Source organism: Pituophis catenifer, unplaced genomic scaffold, assembly GCF_029215685.1.
Source record: "Pituophis catenifer annectens isolate HBS135680 unplaced genomic scaffold, rPitCat1.0.hap2 SCAF_15, whole genome shotgun sequence".
Lineage (NCBI taxonomy): Eukaryota > Metazoa > Chordata > Lepidosauria > Squamata > Colubridae > Pituophis > Pituophis catenifer.
This window is the reverse complement of record NW_027256895.1, coordinates 7,519,204-7,543,908: the sequence shown is the minus strand read 5'-3', so window position 1 is coordinate 7,543,908 and position 24,705 is coordinate 7,519,204. Positions and strand designations below refer to the sequence as shown.

At 41.3% G+C, this 24,705-nt stretch overlaps 1 protein-coding gene across 1 annotated transcript; it reads left to right on the top strand.

The window, feature by feature from the left end:
- The first annotated feature begins 10,593 nt into the window (after positions 1 to 10,593).
- On the top strand, positions 10,594 to 19,150 carry LOC139324861 (vomeronasal type-2 receptor 26-like). The gene is made up of 6 exons (XM_070954610.1): positions 10,594 to 10,787; positions 12,042 to 12,333; positions 14,661 to 15,524; positions 16,843 to 17,070; positions 17,514 to 17,640; positions 18,252 to 19,150. Exons 1-6 carry the CDS (start codon positions 10,594 to 10,596, stop codon positions 19,148 to 19,150), a joined length of 2,604 nt encoding a protein of 867 aa, XP_070810711.1.
- The last annotated feature ends 5,555 nt before the right edge of the window (positions 19,151 to 24,705 follow it).

The following is a 24,705-nucleotide window of genomic DNA, read 5'->3' as shown; positions in this document are numbered from 1 at the left end:
TACACACACACACACACACACACAAACTAGTGGTGGGATTCAACAATTTTTACTACTGATTCTGTGGGTGTGGCTTGGTGGACATGGCTTGGTGGGCATGGCAGGGAAGGATACTGTAAAATCTCCATTCCCACCCCACTCCAGGGGAAGGATACTGTAAAATCTCCATTCCCTCCCCACTCCAGGGGAAGGTTACTGCAAAATCCCCATTTTCTCCCAATCAGCTGGGACTTGGGAGGCAGAGAATAGATGGGGGCAGGGCCAGTCAGAAGTGGTATTTACTGGTTCTCTGAACTAATCAAAATTTCCGCTACCGGTTCTCCAGAACTGGTCAGAACCTGCTGAATACCACCTCTGACACACGCAGAGACATGTTTCAGCATGAATATAAGCTTTATATCTATATTCTTTCTATCCAATGTAAGCCACTCTTTCTTTCAAATGTTTCTAGTTCAGGGAGAAGAAATAATACACTTTAGGGTATATTAAACTTTTAGCAGTAGAATATTAGAGACTTTGGTGCAAGAAATCTTTTGAAGATTTTAAGTGAGATTATTTATTTATTTATTTATTTATTTATTTATTTATTTATTTATTTATTTGATTTGTATACCGCCCTACTCCCGAAGGACTCAGGGCGGTGAACAGCCAACAATAAAATACATAAATACACAAAATTTAAAAACCCGATAAAATCAAATTAAACTTTTTGGCCCAGACAAATTAAAATACCCCAATAATTTAAAAACAGATTAAAATTTACATATTTAAAAAGGGAAGAGATCAGGCCAAGCCCGCTTGATGGAATAAAAAGGTCTTCACAGCACGGCGGAAGGAGTGCAGATCCGGGATCCTCCGTATCTCCGGGGGGAGCTCATTCCAGATGGTAGGTGCCCCCACAGAGAAGGCCCTCCCCCTAGGGGCCGCCAGTCGACACTGTTTGGCTGACGGCACCCGGAGGAGTCCCTCTCTATGAGAGCGTACTGGCCGGTGGGAGGCTATTGGTCCCGTAAATAACCAGGCCCTAAGCCATGGAGCGCTTTAAAGGTGGTAACCAAAACCTTGAAGCGCACCCGGAAGACCACCGGGAGCCAGTGCAGCTCGCGCAGGAGAGGTGTTACATGGGAGCGCCATGTCGCTCCCATTACCACCCGCGCGGCCGCACTCTGTGCCAGTTGGAGCCTCCGGGTGCTCCTCAAGGGGAGCCCCATGTAGAGAGCATTACAATAGTCCAGGCGGGAGGTGACGAGGGCATGAGTGACCGTGCGTAACGAGTCCCGATCCAGAAAGGGACACAACTGGCGAATCAGGCGGACCTGATAAAAAATCCTCCCGGTCACGGCCGTCAAGTGCTCTTCTAAAGACAGCCGTGAATCCAGGAGGACGCCCAAGTTGCGAGCCCTCTCCGTGGGGGCCAATGATTCGCCCCCAATAGTCAGTGATGGCGTCAACTGGCTATATCGGGATGTCGGAAACCACAGCCACTCGGTCTTGGATGGGTTGAGCCTGAGCCTGTTCCTCCCCATCCAGATCCGTACGGCCTCCAGGCACCGGGACATCACTTCAAGGGCATCGTTGGGGTGATCCGGGGTGGAGATGTACAGCTGGGTGTCATCAGCGTACTGATGGTACTCCACCCCGAAACCACGGATGATCTCGCCCAGCGGCTTCACATAAATGTTGAACAGGAGAGGTGAGAGGACCGACCCTTGCGGCACCCCACATATGAGGGGCCTCGGGGTCGACCTCTGTCCCCCTGTCAACACAAACTGCGACCGGTCAGAGAGAAAGGAGGAGAACCACCGCAACACAGTGCCTCCCACCCCTAACTCTTCCAACCGGTGCAGCATGATACCATGGTCGATGGTATCAAAAGCCGCTGAGAGATCTAACAGGACCAGGACAGAGGAGCACCCCCTGTCCCGAGCCCTCCAGAGATCATCAACCAACGCGACCAATGCCGTTTCCGTGCTGTACCCGGGCCTGAAGCCCGACTGGAACGGATCCAGATACGTCGTTTCATCCAGATGCTGGGGAAGCTGTTGCGCAACCACACTCTCAACAACCTTCGCCACAAAACGAAGGTTGGAGACCGGACGATAATTTACCAACATTGCCGGGTCCAGGGAAGGCTTCTTGAGGAGAGGCCTCACCACCACCTCTTTCAAGGCGGCAGGAAAGACACCCTCACCCAGCGAAGCATTTATAATCCCCTGGAACCAGCCTCGTGTCACCTCCCGAGAAGCCAGCACTAACCAGGAGGGACACGGGTCCAATAAACAAGTGGTCGCGTTCAGTCTACCCAGAATCCTGTCCACGTCCTCAGGGGTCACAGGATCAAACTCATCCCAGATAACATTCTCAAGACCTGCCCCAGTCCCTCCCCCTGAGACTATCCAGTCGGAGTCCAGATCTTCCCGAATCTGAGCGATTTTGTCATACAGATATTGGACAAAATCCTCGGCTCTACCCTCCAAGGGGTCCTCCCGCGCTTCCTGGTGGAGCAGGGAGCGGGTCACACTAAACAGGGCGGCCGGGCGATTATCTGATGATGCAATAAGAGCAGCAAAATAGCTACATTTCGCTGCTTTTATCGCCACTAGGTAATTCCTAATATGAGCTCTTACCAGTGTCAGGTCAGATTCAGAAAGACTGGCCCTCCAACTACTCTCTAGGCGTCTTTTCCGGCGCTTCAACTCCCTCAGCTCCTCAGTGAACCAAGGAGCTAAATGAGATCGGCGCCGGGTCAGAGGCCGCAAAGGCATGACTCGATCCAGAGCTCCAGCGGCCGCCCTATCCCAGGCGGCCACTAGGTCTCCAGTCGAGGCGTGTGCCAGAGCCTCAGGGAATGGCCCAAGCTCCATCTGGAACCTATCCGGTTCCATCAGGCACCTGGGGCGGAACCATCTTACCGGCTCCGCCTCCCTGATTAAAGTAATTCTTTTAAAAGGTTCTGCATGGGTACTCCTCACAAAACATACATGCATTAAATGACTGACTAATGTTAGCTAAAATGTTTCCTGGGAAATCTGCCTGCTTTTGGAAGTGTGTTTACAGTAATGTATCCAGGTCCAATGGTGGACCTGTCCGCAGACGGTTAAATATTGGAAAAAAATACGGCAATGGATTTTGGAAATTACACAGATTAATTTGGAATTAAGGCCTGAGATTTTCCTATGGGGGCAAAACCTTTGAATGTTAAATCAGATATATGGTTCTTGTTGATTCACATTATTACTGCAGCAAGATTAGCGTATGCGCAGGAGTGGAAAAATCAATACTTACCGATGGATTTGAAAATAATATATAAAATTAATGAGTGTGCGGAATCAGATAGATTAACTAGATTGATCAATGGTAAAAAAGATTCAGAATTTTATAACAGTTGGAAATTATGGTACGATTGGGTCCAGAAAAGGTGGGATAGAATAGATATATGATGATGTATATATATGATGGCAAATATGTATGTTAAAGGAATGACTTTATATTTATGGACAATGTAATTACATTATACCATGGTGGCAAGATTGTATATTTTATTGGTGTATTGGTGTATAGAATATATTAATAAAAATTATTGAAAAAAAAATGACTGACACCTGCTCGATCCATTCATAATCTATTTTGTGAAAGGAAAATAAATGTGGTAACTCCAAAGAACACTTTCAACAATTTCAAAACTAAGCATATATTTTATTGCAAATCTCCCTTATATTATTTCCATTGGCATTGGCTTATTTTTTAAAAAATAGTTGAACCATTAGCCAATTATTATCTCATCAAAACAAAATAATTATCTCCTACAGGAATCACCATGTTTTTTCCTAGCTAGGCCAAAACCCTAAAGGCTGCACAGAAGAGAAGGATATTCAAAAACAAGCTTGGAGATAAAAAAAAACAACACTTGAACTACAGGACGTTTGGCAAAAGGGTAATAACGGCTCTGTCAAACTCATTGCTTCAGGCTTCTACCCTCTCTTCTCTTCTGCCAGAGTAGCTGTTCAAATCCTGATGCTATTCAAGATACAAATTTGCACACATGTGGATCTTCAAATGGAAAACGATAGATTTTCTCATTAAGTGCATTCTCAGATATGAACCTTGGATCAATCTTTAGATGAAGTACAGGATTATAGGTACTTCCCATTCAGTAAGATGGGAGGCAAACCATTTTCACAATAACAAAAGCATGAAGATGTTTTTTCTGATGGTTTTGGTACACAAAGTAATTACTCTGAGTTGCCCTGCAAGTGATGCTTTCCTTGTTCCACATGAGTGGTACCAGCCTGGTGACTTCATCGTTGGTGGCATGACATCTCACATGAATTACCATTTTTTTGAAATTGACTTTAGTGAAAATCCTTCTATAAAACCTTACGAAATTCCAACGTAAGATTTTTTTTTTCTCTGTAATGTTACCTAGATTTTCAAAAATACTTCATATCACTGAAAAGTTCATTGTGGACAAATGCAAGGTTTTAAATATAATCTATGCCTTTCTTTCTTTCAATTGTATCATGTTATGAAAGAAGAAATAACTTTCTTTACCTTATTTTAAAGTATTTTACATGAAATGAACAAAATTTCAGATCAAGAAGTCTCTATTTGAACATTTACTGAGGTAAAGATAATTTCTAGAAATTTTTAGTGCCAGGCACGGATGATGTTACCTATTTTGGGTAATGAAATGTCTGCAAGAAAACCACAAATAATGACTGGTATACTAACAGTAGAGTTACTTATACACACTGTTCTCCAGATGTGGAATTCTTAACTGTCATTTATCGGCCATTTTATATATCTAGAGAGATTTCTGATATAGTTATCACCGCTGTCTAAATTTTTGCAGTATATTCATCAAATTTCATCAACATATCCTCGCCTTGGCTTTTGCTGTGAAGGAGATAAATAAGGACTCCCAGATCTTATCTAATGTCACTCTTGGGTTCCATATCTATGACAGTTACTACAATTCAAGAATGACGTATCGCACTAATCTGGACCTACTTTTCAAATCCCAGGAATTTGTCCCTAACTACAAGTGTGAAAGCGAGAAGAATCTCATGGCCATCATTGGGGGACTAGATTTTGTCACATCATCTCGTATTGCTGAAATTACAGGATTCTTCAAAATTCCACAAGTAAGTTGTGAAAGGGCTAAAGGGAAAAAATATTTATATTCTGTTCTTGGTGTTCTGTTGTATTAATTAAGGATCATTGAAGATTAAGCTTCAGTTTCCATTAAAATGTTCTCGGTGACTTAAAGTCTATTAGTTAGTATAATTTTGAAACTACAATGCCAAATACAAGAAGTGAGTATCCACAGACATTCCATACTTGAGGAAAGATTTGAACATACTTTTCTCTGCTTCTATCAAAATAATTGATCAGCTTTATGTGTTTGAAATAATTCCAATAAATTCCTTTCCATATTTATACTTAAACGAATTTCAGGAAAATAATTCATTCCTTGCATATATTTTATATAAAAAATAGAAAGGACAATCAGATTTGATGTAACAACTCAAGAGAATACTACTCCACTTTCTTGCAGCTGACATATGGCTCATTACCCAAAGAGGAATTTGAGACCACTAAACTCTCTTCACTTTATTTCATGGTCCCAAAAGAAGACCATCAGTACATCGGGATCATCCAACTGCTTTGCGATTTCAGGTGGACGTGGATTGGGATATTTTCTGTTGATAACAATGATGGAGAAAATTTCTTACAGAAAATGCAGCCCTTATTTTCAGAGAACAGAATCTGCTCATCGTTCATAGAAAGGCTTTCACAACTAATCCACATAGAAGAGTTCCAAGAAGTAATTCAAAGAATCTTAATTATTTCCATGAATTGGATAACTAGCCAAGCCAATGCATTTCTTGTCTATGGAGAATCATTGACAATTATGTGGCTAAGATTTGTCACATTTATGACAGATCCTGGAAGCAAGGAAATTGCATTATTTAGAAGGGTATGGATCATGACTGCACAGATTGATTTCATATTATCAGGATTTCAAATCAGTTGGGATATCCACATGTTCCATGGGGCTTTTTCCTTCACTATTCATTCAAGAGCAGTTGCAGGTTTCAAGGAATTTCTTCAGACCATAAATCCTCTTTCAGACTCCAGAGATGGATTTCTGCAGGATGTTTGGGAACTATCATTTGAGCGTTCATTTCCAAAACCAGAATTACAAGAAAAGCATAAAATGCCTCTGCCGATCAGGCAACTCAGCTTGGCTCATCAGAGCCTTTTAAAAGAAAAAAGCCTCTGCTGATCAGGCAACGCAGCTTGGATCATCAGGCATCATCTTGGATCGTCAGCTTGGATCGTCAGCTTGGATCGTCAAACTCAGCTTGATGATCAGGCAACTCAGCTTGTATCGTCAGGGGCATAAATGAGTTGCCTGATCATCCATTTCAAAGCCGAAGAGCCAGCGTTGTCCAAAGATGTCTCCATGGTCATGTGGCTGGCATCACTCAATGCCAAAGGTGCACGGAACGCTGTTACCTTCCCACCAAAGGTGGTCCCTATTTTTCTACTTGCATTTTTATGTCCTTTCGAATGGCTAGCTGGCAGGAGCTGGGACAAGTTACGGGACCTCACCCCGTTACTTGGAACTAGGGATTCAAACTGCTGGACTGCCGACCTTTCAAATCGACAAGCTCAGCATCTTAGTCACTGAGCCACCGTGTCCCTTCAGCCACTCAATAGTACAATCCATATTGCAGAAGAGTCATGGAAACAAGTTACCAGTTAAATACACACATTTTATAGATATTTTGGGGGAGGAGGAAGTAGCAGTTCTTTTCCCACAGAGAGACCACAACTGTAATATAGACTTTGTTCTTCAGGGCATTTATTTATTTATTTATTTATTTATTTATTTATTTATTTATTTAATTTTTATACCGCCCCCTCTCCCGAAGGACTCGGGGTGGTGAACAGCCAAGATTAAAAAAACATACAATATAAACATTAAAATACATTTAAAACAAAATTAAATCCCTAATGGCTTTCCCCAATTTAAAACCCCTTACCCATAAAATTCACCAATAAAAAATTTTAAGCCAGCCCGGCTTGCCGAAATAGGAACGTTTTCAGAGCCCAGCGAAAGGTTTGGAGGTCCGAGATCAGTCGTATCCCTGGGGGTAGCTCATTCCATAGGGCGGGTGCCCCCACAGAGAAGGCTCTTCCCCGGGGGGGTCGCCAGTCGACATTGCCTAACCGATGGCACCCTGAGGAGACCCTCTCTGTGGGAGCGTATTGGCCGGTGGGAGGTTATCGGTGGCAGAAGGTGGTCTCGTAAATAACCGGGCCCTAAGCCATGGAGCACTTTGAAGATGAGAACCAGTACCTTGAAGCGCACCCGGAAGACCACTGGAAGCCAATGCAGCTCACGCAGGAGAGGTGTTACATGGGAGCACCATGTCGCCCCATAAGTATCCGTGCGGCTGCATTCTGCACCAGTTTGGAGTCTCCAGGTGCTCCTCAAGGGGAGCCCCATGTAGAGAGCATTGCAGTAGTCCAGGCGGGAAGTGACGAGGGTATGAGTGACCATGCATAAGGTGTCCCGATCCAGAAAGGGGCGCAACTGGCATATCAGGTGAACCTGATAGAAAGCCCCCCTGGCCATGGCCGTCATATGCCCAATATGAGAGAGTAACTCATGTCAATTAAGGGATGCCTCAATACTATATTACCAGGATTAAGGCACATAAAAACTCTTCAACCATGGGAGCTTTATGGGAGCAACAGATGGTTGATCTCCTAGGAGTCCCACCATGTACTGTATCCCCAGTTTCAATGGAGGGGAGGCATTGACCAGGGAAGCCTTCGCACAGGTTTGCCTGGTGCGCCAGTTACGCCCTTTTCTAGACCGAGATGACTTTTGCACTGTCACTCATGCCCTGGTTACTTCCCGCTTGGATTACTGCAATTCCCTCTATATGGGGCTACCCTTGAGGTGCACCCGGAGGCTCCAGCTGATCCAAAACGCAGCTGCAGGGGTTGTAACGGGAGCCCCTCATTACTCCCATATAACACCTCTCCTACACAAACTACACTGGTTACTAGTGGTTCTCCGGATCTGCTTCAAGGTGCTAGTCCTCACCTATAAAACCCTTCATGACTTAGGTCCGGTATATTTGCAGGACCTTCTCCTGCCTGCCTCCCACCATCCTGTTCGCTCACATAGGGTTAGTCTCCTCAGGGTACCATCAGCGAGCTAATGCTGTCTGTCGACGTCTAGGGGGATGGCTTTCTCTCTGTGCGCTCCTATACTCTGGAATGAGTTACATACCGAGCTCCGTATGGCTCCTGATCTCCGCTCCTACCGTCATGACCTGAAGACTTGGCTGTTCAAACAAATGGGCTGACTATGATTCTGGGTTTTAATATTTTATTATTTATTACTTATTTGGTTTTAACGGGATTTTATTGTTGCATGCTTTTTAACTTGAGTTCGCCGCCCTGAGTCCTTTGGGAGAAAGGCGGCATATAAATACATGAAATAAATATATAAACAAACAAACAAACAAACAAACAAACAAACGAATGAATAAATAAATAAATAAATAAATAAATGTACATAGACAGAATAGTAGTACCTCCATTTTAGGATATTGATTCTAGTAGCTGGAACAGGGAAGTGTACAATAGGCCAGAACACACAGGTGTAGTTGATTACCGTATTTTTCGTACTATACGACACACTTTCCCCCAAAAAAATGTGGGTGGAAATGTCTGTGTATTCACTTATAGAGCGAATATTGCAGCAGGGGGGAGTACATCATCGTTGTTCACTGCTGCCTGTCATCACTGCTGCCTGTCACCACTGCTGCCATTCACCATCTCCGAGGAACGCTGGAGTCTTTGCTGCTGAGCAGTTAATTGGCAATTGGATTTGCCTCCTGGAATACCACTGATCAGCTGTTCTAAGCAGCAGGGATTGCTGCCACCACCGATTGCTGCCACCATTCGCCACCACCACCAATTACCTCTGATTGCTGCCTCTGGATGACGGCAGTGAACGGTGGTGGTGAACGATGATGGTGATCAGCGGCGGCAGCGATAGGCGGCGGCGATAGGAAGTGGTGGTGATCCCTGCCACCTAGAACAGCTGATTGGTAGTATTCCAGGGGCAAATCCAATCACCAACCAGCTGCTTGGCAGCAAAGGCTCCATCATCCCTCGGCAGTGGCAGTGGCTCAACTCAGTTGACTGGTGGTGGGTGCAATGGAGCAGAGCTCTGACGAGCCATGTGCTGGGGCTGCAATAATGTGCTGAAGCTGACCAGGCTCTTTGCTGTTTGCTGCAAAGATGCTAGCCAGATGAATACCGAATGGATTCTGGGAGGCAGAGCCACATATTTTTTTTCTTTGTTTTCTCCTCTAAAGGTAATGTGCATCTTATGGTCCGGTGCATTTTATACTGTGAGGTAGTGTAGGTAGTTAGAGAGTGCTGACTCATGTACATAAAATGTACATTATAATTGGTTGCTGTAAGTATTAAGGGGGAGTTTCCCTTTTTTCCAGCCTTTTTCTTCAGTGTGTTCTGTATACTGTTTAACTTGCCTCATGATATTCGTGTATTTCAGACTATCTTGGGTTTTTCTTTCTGGATAATGACAAAGACTGCTGTAAATTTAAACGTTAAATATAAGACATATATAAAGTTTGTGTCGGTGTCTCCAATTACCTGCCACGCAATTCCTTAACAGGTTACGGGCCCATCATTGCCCTGAACTACCAATAGTAAATTTCTCTCAAGTATAAAGACAATCTGATGAGATGATGAAAGATCTTTTCTGAGCTCAAAAAAGGTTGAGGACAATTAGCTTGTGTTACAAGACAATTAATGCTATCTGTTACAAGAATTGGAAGAGGTTTTTCCTTTGTCTCTTCTTAACGAGTTTAACTATCTCTCATGGAACTTAAAAATGGAAGGAGGATTTTTGGACAGTTGTAAGCAATCCTCCAGCAGATCTTGGTGAGGAAGTGGATCCATTCATATTCTATTTTGTGAAAAAATTGTAGAAAATAAATGTGGTAGTTTCAAAAAAACACTTTCAACAATTTCAACAACTAAGCATATACTTTATTGCAAATCTCTCTTATATTACTTTCATTGGCATTTGGTCATTTAAAAAAAAAACTGTTGAGCCATAGCCATATCTCATCAAAACAAAATAATTATCTTCTACATGAATCAGCATGTTTTCTTAGCTAGGCCAAAACACCAAAGACTGCACAGAAGGGAATTATATTCAATAACAGTCAAGGTATCAGCTTGAACCACAGGAAGTTTGGCACAAGGGTAATAACAGCTCTGTCAGACACATTGCTTCAGGTTTCTACCCTCTGTTCTCTTTTGCCATAGTAGCTGTTCAAAGCTGGGTGGAATTCAGGATACAAATTTGCACTCATGTGGATCTTCAAATAGAAAATGATAGATTTTCTCATTAGGTGCATTCTCAGATCTAAACCTTGGATCAATCTTTAGATGAAGTATTAAATTAGGTGTACTTCCTGATTGGTAGGAATGAAGGCAAACCATTTTCACAATAACAAAAGCATGAAAATGTTATTTCTGATGTTTTTGGTACACAAAGTAGTTCCTCTGAGCTGCCCTGCAAGTGATGTTTTCCTTGTTCCACATGAGTGGTACCAGCCTGGTGTCTTCATCGTTGGTGGCATGGCATCTCACATGGGTTACCACTTTTTTGAAATTAAATTTAGTGAAAATCCTTCTATAAAACCTTATGATATACCAGTGTAAGTTTTCTCTATCTAATGTTACCTAGATTTTCAAAGGTGCTTCATATGACTAAAATGTTCTTTGTGCACAAATGCAGGGATTTTAATATAATCTATGCCTTTCTTTCTTTCAATTGTATTGTGTTATGAAAGAAGAAATAACATTCTTTACATTATTTTTGAGTCTTTCACATGAAGTGAACAAAATTTCAGATTTTTTCAGATTTCAGATTCAAAAAGTCTCTATTTGAACATTTACTGAGGTAAAAATAATTTTTAGAAAGATTTGGCATTACTTCTCCTCCAAAAACATGCATAGGGAGGCACGATTTTTACAGAGGGAGGATTGAGAGCATCTTAACAAAGTGCATCACTGTTTGGTTTGGGGGCAGCAGAGCCTCAGATAGAAAGTCCATTCAGAGAGTAGTAAGGACAGCTGAGAAGTTTAGAGCAAGCACGCTTGCTGTTATTCAGGATACTGTTTATAAGCACTATGTGCTTAGTGCTCAACCGTTTTTCTCACCACGTACATGTATACATCTGAACTAGACTGTATTGTTTTTCTATGTGATATAATATATGTGGGTATATACATAATTTTGTATTTATTATTTATTTGTTTTGCCATATTTATGTAGTGCCTATTGGAGGTGGTGACCCTTTGAGAGCTGTATGTAACAAAATTTCATTTTAATGTATGCCAGTTAGTGTACATTCAAAGTGACAATAAAGTTATTCTAAGTTCTAAAAAAAGTAATACAGGATATAAGTGATTCCAGCAGAATCTGTTCCTATACCATTTTCTGAAAACATCATAGAAAATGAATACAATACTTTGAAAACAGTCACTACTTGTAATTCTTGTGGTACATATTTGTTGGAAGTAATAGAAAGGCTGTGTAAAATAAATTTGAATTGTGTAAAAATTACCAATAAAGGAGAATATTTTAGTTCTGAATGGAAATGAGGGGTCCTTGGTGCTCTCTGAGATCTGTTGTTTTCGTTCAGACATTTCATTATCCAAGCTAGATAACATCCTCAGTGCCAGGCAGTGATGATATTACCTACTTTCCATAATGAAATGTCTGCAAGAAAGCCACCAAGCTCAGAGAGCACCAAAGATCCTCTGTAGAAATTATTAAGATTGTTAGAAAATTGATTATATTTTACTACTATCATATAAAGAAATACTTGTTATTTACATAGAAATGATGCCACATTATACAAACTGTCCATTTCCTTTCTGAACTGGGTAATTAAAATTATTTGCAGTGTAGTAACCAAATTCTACCAGCATGTCATTGCCTTGGCTTTTGCTGTTAAGGAGATCAATGAGGACTCCCAGATCTTATCTAACGTCACTCTTGGGTTCCACATCTATGATAGTTACTACAATGCAAGGATGACCTATCGCACCACTCTGGACCTACTTTTCAAATCCCAGGAATTTGTCCCTAACTACAAGTGTGATAGCCAGAAGAATCTCATGGCCATCATTGGGGGACTGGATTTTGTCACATCATCTCATATTGCTGAAATTACTGGATTCTTCAGAATTCCACAAGTAAGTTGTGAAAGGGCTACAGGGAAAAAATATATATTCTGTTCTTGATGTTCCTTTGTTTTAATTATGGATCATTAAAGATTAAGCTTAGGTTAGTATAAAGATATTCTCCCTGACTTAAGGTCTATTATTTAGCATAATTTTGAAACTTCAATACCAAATTATATATCAATTACCAAATTAAACAAAAGGAAAACCTTCTACACACAAAATCCACCCCTACCTTCTATAATTTTGCAAACAACAAACTTAAAGAATTGAGATCCAACTCACTCCTAAAAGGACCTAACAATAAAACTGTAATGATGAAACTGTTAAAGCTAACCTCCTTAACACATTGTTTGGCTCAGTCTTTGTAAACAGCAACAACTCATGCCCAGGATTTCCTAATCATATCACAAATAACTACAATTGATTTTACAGAAGACAACATTGAAAAGGCACTACACAATCTAAAACCATCTGTTTCTATTGGACCTGATGGACTAGGTGCATATTTCTTAAAAAAGCTTTCCACTGTCTTGGCAGAACCTCTAAGTATAATCTTTGAAAAATCTTTCAGGACCAGCTTCTTCCCCAACCTATGGTCTCTAGTCACGGTCATCCCTATCTTCAAAAAGGGAGTCTAGTTGAAAATTACAGACCAATCTCTTTATGTTGTGTCACCTGCAAAGTCATGGAATCAATCATTAACCAATCCATTACTCTACACTTGGAGACAAACAACCTACTTTCTAACAAACAATTTGGTTTCAGGGATAATTTATCCTGTAATCTGCAACTCCTACACTGCAAAAACATATGGATTACACAACTCGATCAAGGCAAAGCAATAGATGCAATTTACATAGACTACCTGATTCAGTGGTACACAACAAACTACTTCTAAAACTAAAATCTTATGGCATTTCTGGACCCCTGCATAAATGTAAACTGTGTTCCTGTCAAACAGGCAACAAGTGGTAAAAATAGGGAGCGCTCTATCAAATTATGTACATGTTAACAGCGGTGTCCCCCAAGGCAGTGTTTTAGGGCCAACACTCTTTCTACTTTACATAAACGACTTTTGTGATTATATTAAAAGCAATTGCATTCTCTTTGCTGATGTTGTAAAACTATTCAACCCCTCCGACAATGCAGCTACCCTTCAAAAAGACCTTGACTATGTGTCAGAATGGTCAAACAAGTGGCAACTTCAAATCTCAACCAACAAATGCTCTCTTTTACACATTGGCAATAAATAAATAAATAAATAAATCAGAACATAAAATACAAGCTGGATGGATATGACCTTGTAGACGACCCTCACTCTGTCAAGGACCTTCGAGTACTCATCTCTAATGATCTAAGTGCCAGAGCCCACTGTAACTACATTGCCAAAAAGACATTAAGAATTTTTAACCTAATCTTGCATAGCTTCTTCTCTGGTAATATTGTACTCCTAACTAGAGCATACAAAACATTTGCTAGACCAATTCGTGAATACAGCTCATTTGTCTGGAAACCGCACTGCATATCAGACATAAATACAATCGAGAGAGTCCAGAGATATTTTACGAGAAGAGCCCTCCATTCCTCTAACCACAATAAAATACCTTATGCCACTAGGCTTCACATTTTGGTCTTAGACAACTTAGAACTACGCCGACTTCAGTCTGACCTAAGCATAGTACATAAAATTATCTGCCACAATGTCCTTCCTGTCAATGACTACTTAAACTTCAACCACAACAACACACGAGTGCACAATAGATACAAACTTAAGGTAAACCACTCCAAACTCGATTGCAGAAAATACGACTTCAGCAACAGAGTGGTCAATGCCTGGAATGCACTACCTGACTCTATGGTTTCTTCCCCAAATCCCCAAAACTTTAATCTTAAACTGTCTACTGTTGACATCACCCCATTCTTAAGAGGTCTGTAACGGGCATGCATAAGCTCACAAAAGTGCCTACCATCCCTGTCCTAATGTTTCATCTCATGTATTCATAATCATGTTTATACTTTTATCTGTAATCTTATATATGCTGGACAAATATATATATATATATATATATATATATATAAAACTACAAGAAGTGAGTATCCACAGACACCCCATTTTCCTGATGGAAAAGAATTGTCCTTGATGAAACAGATGTCTATCAAAATAATTGATCAATTATATGTGTTTGAAATAATTCCAATAAATTCATTTCCATATTAATACTTAGAAGAATTTCAGGAAAACAATTCCTTCTTGGATATATTTTGTATGAAAACTAGATCAAGATAATAGCATTTGAATTTACAGCTCAAGAGAACATTATTCTACTTTCTTGCAGCTGACATATGGCTCATTACACAAAGAGGCATTCGAGACCAATAAGCTCTCTTCACTTTATTTCATGGTCCCCAAAGAGGACCATCAGTACATTGGAATTGTTGAACTGCTTCATCATTTCAAGTGGACGTGGATTGGAATTTTTGCTGTTGATAACAACGATGGAGAAAATTTCTTACAGAAAATGCAGCCCTTACTTTCAGAGAATGGAATCTGCTCAGCATTCATAGAAAGGTTTGCTCAACAACTCCACTTGGAAAACTTCCCAGAAATAATTCAAAGTATCTCAATTATTGCAATGCATTGGATAAATAGCAGAGCCAATGTATTTCTTGTCTATGGAGAATCAGTGACAATTATGTGGCTGAGAGTTGTCACATTTATGACAGATCCTGAAAGCAAGGAAACTGCATTATTTAGAAGGGTATGGATCATGACTGCACAGATTGATTTCATATTATCAGGATTTCAAATCAGTTGGGATCTCCACATGTTCCATGGGGCTCTTTCCTTCACTGTTCATTCAAGAGCAGTTACAGGTTTCAAGGAATTTCTTCAGACTGTAAATCCTCTTTCAGTCTCCAGAGATGGATTTCTGCAGGATGTTTGGGAACAAGCATTTGATTGTTCATTTCCAAAACCAGAATTACAAGAAATGCATAGTAGGAAATGCACTGGGGAGATGAAGCTTGAGGATCTTCCTGGACCTGCCTTTGAAATGGAGATGACTGGCCAAAGCTACAGTATCTACAATGCTGTTTATGCTGTGGCTCACGCTTTGCAGGCTCTATATGCATTACATTTCAATAGAAAAAAAACAATGAGGTGTAAAAATCCTGACCTTCCACATCTCCAAGCTTGGCAGGTATTCCCTTTGCCTTGGACACTTCTTTTATTTCAATAAGCAGTTTGATGTAAAATTATGTTTTGATCCCATTGTGGAAATTCTTAATATTTCCTGCATGTGGAATCAAGGATGAGAAAGCAACCTAAGAAATAAGGAAGAATTTTCTGATGGGGAGAACAATGAACAATTAACTAGTGGATCAGCTTGCCATCAGAAGTTTTGGATGCTCCAACACTGGAAATTTTTTATGAAAAGAAGGACAGCCACTTATCTGAAATATCATAGTGTCTCCTCCTTCACTAAGGTGTTGAATTAGAAGACCTCCAAGTCCCTTCTGACTCTGATATACTGTTCAGTCAAAAATAGATACAGAAAAAATGGTTTCTGTTGTTATTCTAATCATTCAGAAGCTACTGTATGAATTATGGTTTATATGTCACTAGACGTTATTTAGAAAATGACCAGATTTTGTACAATAAGAGATAATCGAAATGATAATTTTGATTAATCTTCATTTTGTCTTCAAAAATAATCAATTCTCCAAGAACTTTGTACATGGTTTATGAACCTTTCATGGGGAACAAACTGAACTTTCTGTCTCCATGAAAGTGGCCCTTCTTAGATGTGGCATCCATAATATGAAACATGAAACATGTTTGCAACAATCTCTATCTTGCATGTCTCTATGGAGGAATGTGTGACACACAAATTCTAAAATTTGGTGAAAGGACATTAGTCAGATCACAGACTGTCAAAGAGCTTTCTATCAATGAGGAGACATTAGATATGATCTAGGAGGCATAATTTTTTTTTAAATTTGATTTATATGCCGCCCTTCTCCGGAGACTCAGGGCGGCTTACAATGTGCTAAGCAATAGCCTTCATCCTTTTGTATATTTATACAAAGTCAGCTTATTGCCCCCACAACTGGGTCCTCAATTTACCTACCTTAGAAAGGATGGAAGGCTGAGTCAACCTTGAGCCTGGCGAGATTCGAACCTGCAGTAATTGCAGGCAGCTGGTCTTAATAACAGGGTGCTTTAGACCACTGTACTACCAAGGCTCTTTAGTTAGTTGCTTAAGTATTGAATCTAAATCACAATTTAAAGAGTTACAAATTTTCAAAATCCTTTTTTTTATTCTGTTTCAGTAAATTCCTTTTATTAATATCAAATTAAAGATATAGTGTAGACATGTACATTATCATACAATATTGATTATCAAATTTCTAATATTATAGGAATGGGAAGAATGAGTGAATGAAACTTGGATATGATTTTCTCTTCTCTATTATATTGCTTTTAACCCCTTCTCTCTTTTATTCCCTTTCAAGTAGCTCCATTCATTTCTTCGAGGCATTTCTTTCAACAATTCACCTGGGGAAAGAGTGTTCCTGAATGAGAAAGGGGAAGCAACAGGTGTTTTTGACATCATCAATTTGATCACTTTTCCAAACAGATCTTTTCAGAGAGTTAGAGTTGGAGAGATGGATTTACAGGCTCCAAAAGGAAAGGAATTATTCATTGATGAAGATCTAATAGTCTGGCACCCAACTTTTAACCAGGTATCGAATTAGTGATTCCACCTTAATCCATTATGGTCCCATATTGAACATAGTTTCTTTAGAAATCTAATTTCTGTTTTTTTTTAAATAAATAATGGCATGGTCTTTCAAATGTTGTGGGTGATCAAGGATTCCTCAAATTGACAAACATGATATTACAATGTAAAAGCCAGGATTGTATATTTGGTGGGCATTTCCACTTGAAATCACAAGAGTGGCCATGTTTCCATGAGATTGTCACCAGGTGTACTGATTAAATTACCCTGATCTTTAGACAGGAGCTTTTGTACATCATTATAATTTCTACATTATTTAAAGTTTTTGATGAAGTTGTTACATTCTGTATCCTTTTGGGAAGTCAATAATCATGTTACCCCATTAAGGAGAAAATTCAGAAACTCTTTTAAAACTTCTTTTCAAAATATTTTCATGTTTATCAGCAGGCTCTTCCACTTTCTCAATGTAATGATCCTTGTTTTGCTGGATCCAGGAAGAAGGGGATTGAGGGAAATCAGTTCTGCTGCTTTGACTGTGTTCCATGCCCTGAAGGGAAGATTTCAAATCAAAATGGTAAAGTAGAAATTTTACCACATTTCATTAGACTTAAGCAAACTTTAATAGACTACATGGGTGCATAAAAATAATGTGATTTTCAATAATTTGGAAGGCCTCGATGACAAATTCCTTGATCTTTCTTCTAGATATGGATGACTGTTTACAATGTTCAGAAGTTCAATATCCAAATAAAGAAAAGAAAGGCTGTATCCTGAAACCAATTGTGTTTCTAAAATTTGAAGAACCATTAGGAATTGGTTTAGCCTCAGCAGCTCTTGGCTTATTCTTTCTCACATCTTGGGTACTTGGAACTTTTTTTAGGTACAGGGATACTCCTATTGTCACTCCTCCTTAATAAGATCTTGAATGAGAGGAGCATTGTTGTTAAGCAACTTCGCATTAAGCAACTGCAGCCGAATCCCAGGGCCTCTGAGCGTATGCAGTCTAGGAACTGGGAGTGAGTTCAGGGGGCTGGAATACACCGGTTATTCTGGTATAAAATTCTACCAACTTTCATTATACTTAAATAAACTTCAGTATACCATTTTAGGATGCATAAAATTAGTAAGGTAATTTTCAATAATTTGGAATGCCTAGATGACAAATTTCCTTGATTTTTCTTCCAGATATGGATGACTGTTTTGAATGTCCAGAAGACCATTATCCAAATAAAGAAAAGAACGGATGTATTCTGAAATCGGTGGTGTTTCTAACCTTTGAAGAAACTTTAGGAATTGGTTTAGCTTCAGCAGCTCTTTGTTTCTTCTTCTTGACATCTTGGGTACTAGGAACTTTTATTAAGCACAAAGATACTCCCATTGTCAGAGCCAATAACCGGTCCCTCACCTTCACCCTGCTTGTCTCTCTTCAGCTCTGTTTTCTCTCCTCTTTCTTCTTCCTCAGTAAACCTGGCAAAGTAAAGTGCCTTCTCCGACAATCAATGTTTGGCATCACTTTCTCAGTGGCCATTTCTAGTGTACTAGCCAAAACCATCACTGTGGTTGTGGCATTCATCGCCACTAAACCAGGATCTCAGATGAGGAGATGGGTGGGGAAAAGATTGGCTTTTTCTATTGTCCTTTCTTGCTCTATCTTCCAGGTATGTGTTTGTATTCTTTGGTTGTCGACATTTCCTCCATTCCCTGAGTTGGACATGCACTCAGAGTTCCAAAAAATGATTTTCCAATGCAATGAGGGGTCAGTTTTCTTCTTCTACTGTGTCTTGGGCTACATGGGTATCTTGGCCATCGCCAGCTTTATTGTAGCTTTTCTTGCCCGTAAATTGCCTGACAGCTTTAACGAAGCCAAGCTCATCACCTTCAGCATGTTGGCCTTTTGCAGTGTGTGGATCTCCTTCTTTCCAGCCTATCTGAGCACAAAGGGAAAAGCCATGGTAGCTGTGGAGGTCTTCTCCATCTTGTCCTTTGGTGCTGCATTACTGGGATGCATATTCTTGCCAAAATGCTACGTTATTGTTTTTCAACCCGAGTTAAATCAGAGAGAGAAACTCATAAAGAAGAATTAATACATCATGTGATCTATCAGGCTCAGTGGAACTGTTGAAAAAACAAATAGAAATACTGCTTTCTACAGGAGACATACATAAAGTTTTAGAAACATAGACTTTTTTTAAAAAAAGAAGGATTTATGTAGAATATTTGTGACTACTAAAATTTATTTTGATTGCCCATTTCAACATAAATGTTCATGTTGCTGCATTTTCACAATTTTCTGAGATTTTTTAACCTAATCCTTTCTGCATTTTAACATTCCTATTGACCTTGACTTCGATAATCTAGGTTTCTTGGTTCCTATTGAGATATTCCACATAGTGACTTGACCAATGTTCAATTTTTGTAGATACATTTTCATGGCTTTAATGCTTTCTGTTCATAGACCACTAAATACACATAATAAAAAGCTAATTATCATTTTATGAATGTATATTTAACATGCTATTATGGAATATCAGTTTTGGATTTGCTGGGAATGTTCAAAATGAAAATTCATTGTCAGGATATAAAGAGTTAATAGCTGTAAGCTGATGAGAAGTTGTAAGCAACTGGAAGCCTGATGCAATAGTATGAGGCAGCAGAGTTACTGTCACTTTAAGAAGCAGGGTGAGAAGCTGCCTATATAAAGGAAACCATAAGAGGGCTTTCGTTCTCCTCAAGCCTTCTCCTCATGCTTCTTGTGTATATCAATTGCTCTCCATGATCAGTAGCTGTAAAGGTATTTAACCACGCATAAGTCTGTAAATATTTCACTGTAGATAAAACTACTGTTATTCATATAAAATGGCTCTGTGTGCTGTGTACTGTGTTTTGCTCCTGGGTTTATCTCATATTACTCGTTACGCTGCCTAAACTCTGATATTCATTGAGTTTGAGAATCCCAGCTCCCTATGGGGCTTTCCTTGAAAAATATCCAGAAGCTCCAATTGATTCAAAATTCAGTCACACATATGGTTTTGTACAGACCCAGGTGTCCACGTTTCCTGAGTGGAGGTTTCCTGAGAGAGCTGCATTGGCTGCCACTTTGTTTCTGGGCAAAGGTTTTTATACCTTTAAATCCTAACATGGTTGGGTCCATGTTATATGAATGATGGCCTCATCCTGGTCACATCCACCTGACCCACCAGAGTGGGAAGGCAGCGAATGTTGACGGTCTTCTCCCCAAAGAAAGTGCATGTGGAAGGATTCAGAAGATGGGCTTATGGTGGGTCCTTCTCTTTGGAAGACCTTTGGAATATCATGCTTAGATTGAACCCCACTTTGATGTACCTGAAGACCTGGTAATGCCCTTTGAAATCCAGAGTGGATGGAGCCCATTAAGTGGCTTAGATAATTTATTGTTATCCCCAGGAGTCTCTCTGTGTGTGTGTGTGGGGGGGGGGGTTAATGTTATTGTTTTTATTGTATATATATCAGCCCAGAAACCCTGAAAGTGAATGGGCGGCCATATAACATCTAAAACAAGCTGGGCGAAAATGATCTAAAAGATGACCCTCACTCTGTCAAGGACCTAGCAGTATTCATTTCAAAAGATCTAAGCCCCAGAGCTCACTGTAACAACATTGCTAAAAAGGCATTAAGAGTTGTCATGCTTGATTCATCCTAGAATTCAAATATACCTCCCTGCCTCCCTCCCTGCCTGCCTGCCTGCCTGCGCGCGCACGCGCGCGCACACACACACACACACACACACACACAAACTAGTGGTGGGATTCAAGAATTTTTACTACTGATTCTGTGGGTGTGGCTTGGTGGACATGGCTTGGTGGGCATGGCAGGGAAGGATACTGTAAAATCTCCATTCCCACCCCACTCCAGGGGAAGGATACTGTAAAATCTCCATTCCCACCCCACTCCAGGGGAAGGATACTGTAAAATCTCCATTCCCTCCCCACTCCAGGGGAAGGTTACTGCAAAATCCCCATTTTCTCCCAATCAGCTGGGACTTGGGAGGCAGAGAATAGATGGGGGCAGGGCCAGTCAGAAGTGGTATTTACTGATTCTCTGAACTAATCAAAATTTCCGCTACCGGTTCTCCAGAACTGGTCAGAACCTGCTGAATACCACCTCTGACACACGCAGAGACATGTTTCAGCATGAATATAAGCTTTATATCTATATTCTTTCTATCCAATGTAAGCCACTCTTTCTTTCAAATGTTTCTAGTTCAGGGAGAAGAAATAATACACTTTAGGGTATATTAAACTTTTAGCAGTAGAATATTAGAGACTTTGGTACAAGAAATCTTTTGAAGATTTTAAGTGAGATTATTTATTTATTTATTTATTTATTTATTTATTTATTTATTTATTTATTTATTTATTTATTTGATTTGTATACCGCCCTACTCCCGAAGGACTCAGGGCGGTGAACAGCCAACAATAAAATACATAAATACACAAAATTTAAAAACCCGATAAAATCAAATTAAACTTTTTGGCCCAGACAAATTAAAATACCCCAATAATTTAAAAACAGATTAAAATTTACATATTTAAAAAGGGAAGAGATCAGGCCAAGCCTGCTTGATGGAATAAAAAGGTCTTCACAGCACGGCGGAAGGAGCGCAGATCCGGGATCCTCCGTATCTCCGGGGGGAGCTCATTCCAGATGGTAGGTGCCCCCACAGAGAAGGCCCTCCCCCTAGGGGCCGCCAGTCGACACTGTTTGGCTGACGGCACCTGGAGGAGTCCCTCTCTATGAGAGCGTACTGGCCGGTGGGAGGCTATTGGTGGTAGTAGGCGGTCCCGTAAATAACCAGGCCCTAAGCCATGGACCGCTTTAAAGGTGGTAACCAAAACCTTGAAGCGCACCCGGAAGACCACCGGGAGCCAGTGCAGCTCGCGCAGGAGAGGTGTTACATGGGAGCGCCATGTCGCTCCCATTACCACCTGCGCGGCCGCACTCTGCGCCAGTTGGAGCCTCCGGGTGCTCCTCAAAGGGAGCCCCATGTAGAGAGCATTACAATAGTCCAGGCGGGAGGTGACGAGGGCATGAGTGACTGTGCGTAACGAGTCCCGATCGAGAAAGGGACGCAACTGGCAAATCAGCCGGACCTGATAAAAAATCCTCCCGGTCACGGCCGTCAAGTGCTCTTCTAAAGACAGCCGTGAATCCAGGAGGACGCCCAAGTTGCGAGCCCTCTCCGTGGGGGCCAATGATTCGCCCCCAATAGTCAGTGATGGCGTCAACTGGCTATATCGGGACGTCGGAAACCACAGCCACTCGGTCTTGGATGGGTTGAGCCTGAGCCTGTTCCTCCCCATCCAGATCCGTACGGCCTCCAGGCACCGGGACATCACTTCAAGGGCATCGTTGGGGTGATCCGGGGTGGAGATGTACAGCTGGGTGTCATCAGCGTACTGATGGTACTCCACCCCGAAACCACGGATGATCTCGCCCAGCGGCTTCACATAAATGTTGAACAGGAGAGGTGAGAGGACCGACCCTTGCAGCACCCCACATATGAGGGGCCTCGGGGTCGACCTCTGTCCCCCTGTCAACACAAACTGCGACCGGTCAGAGAGAAAGGAGGAGAACCACCGCAACACAGTGCCTCCCACCCCTAACTCTTCCAACCGGTGCAGCATGATACCATGGTCGATGGTATCAAAAGCCGCTGAGAGATCTAACAGGACCAGGACAGAGGAGCACCCCCTGTCCCGAGCCCTCCAGAGATCATCAACCAACGCGACCAATGCCGTTTCCGTGCTGTACCCAGGCCTGAAGCCCGACTGGAACGGATCCAGATACGTCGTTTCATCCAGGTGCTGGGGAAGCTGTTGCGCAACCACACTCTCAACAACCTTCGCCACAAAACGAAGGTTGGAGACCGGACGATAATTTACCAACATTGCCGGGTCCAGGGAAGGCTTCTTGAGGAGAGGCCTCACCACCGCCTCTTTCAAGGCGGCAGGAAAGACACCCTCACCCAGCGAAGCATTTATAATCCCCTGGAACCAGCCTCGTGTCACCTCCCGAGAAGCCAGCACTAACCAGGAGGGACACGGGTCCAATAAACAAGTGGTCGCGTTCAGTCTACCCAGAATCCTGTCCACATCCTCAGGGGTCACAGGATCAAACTCATCCCAGATAACATTCTCAAGACCTGCCCCAGTCCCTCCCCCTGAGACTATCCAGTCGGAGTCCAGATCTTCCCGAATCTGAGCGATTTTGTCATACAGATATTGGACAAAATCCTCGGCTCTACCCTCCAAGGGGTCCTCCCGCGCTTCCTGGTGGAGCAGGGAGCGGGTCACCCTAAACAGGGCGGCCGGGCGATTATCTGATGATGCAATAAGAGCAGCAAAATAGCTACATTTCGCTGCTTTTATCGCCACTAGGTAATTCCTAATATGAGCTCTTACCAGTGTCCGGTCAGATTCAGAAAGACTGGCCCTCCAACTACTCTCTAGGCGTCTTTTCCGGCGCTTCAACTCCCTCAGCTCCTCAGTGAACCAAGGAGCTAAATGAGATCGGCGCCGGGTCAGAGGCCGCAAAGGCACAACCCGAAACAGAGCTCCAGCGGCCGCCCTATCCCAGGCGGCCACTAGGTCTCCAGTCGAGGCGTGTGCCAGAGCCTCAGGGAATGGCCCAAGCTCCATCTGGAACCTATCCGGTTCCATCAGGCGCCTGGGGCGGAACCATCTTACCGGCTCCGCCTCCCTGATTAAAGTAATTCTTTTAAAAGGTTCTGCATGGGTACTCCTCACAAAACATACATGCATTAAATGACTGACTAATGTTAGCTAAAATGTTTCCTGGGAAATCTGCCTGCTTTTGGAAGTGTGTTTACAGTAATGTATCCAGGTCCAATGGTGGACCTGTCCGCAGACGGTTAAATATTGGAAAAAAATACGGCAATGGATTTTGGAAATTACACAGATTAATTTGGAATTAAGGCCCGAGATTTTCCTATGGGGGCAAAACCTTTGAATGTTAAATCAGATATATGGTTCTTGTTGATTCACATTATTACTGCAGCAAGATTAGCGTATGCGCAGGAGTGGAAAAATCAATACTTACCGATGGATTTGAAAATAATATATAAAATTAATGAGTGTGCGGAATCAGATAGATTAACTAGATTGATCAATGGTAAAAAAGATTCAGAATTTTATAACAGTTGGAAATTATGGTGCGATTGGGTCCAGAAAAGGTGGGATAGAATAGATATATGATGATGTATATATATGATGGCAAATATGTATGTTAAAGGAATGACTTTATATTTATGGACAATGTAATTACATTATACCATGGTGGCAAGATTGTATATTTTATTGGTGTATTGGTGTATATAATATATTAATAAAAATAATTGGAAAAAAAATGACTGACACCTTCTCGATCCGTTCATATTCTCTTTTGTGAAAAATTGGTAGAAAATAAATATAGTAACTCCAAAGAACACTTTCAACAATTTAAAAACTAAGCATATATTTTATTGCAAATCTCCCTTACATTATTTCCATTGGCATTGGCTTATTTTTTAAAAAATAGTTGAACCATTAGCCAATTACAATCTCATCAAAACAAAATAATTATCTCCTACAGGAATCACCAT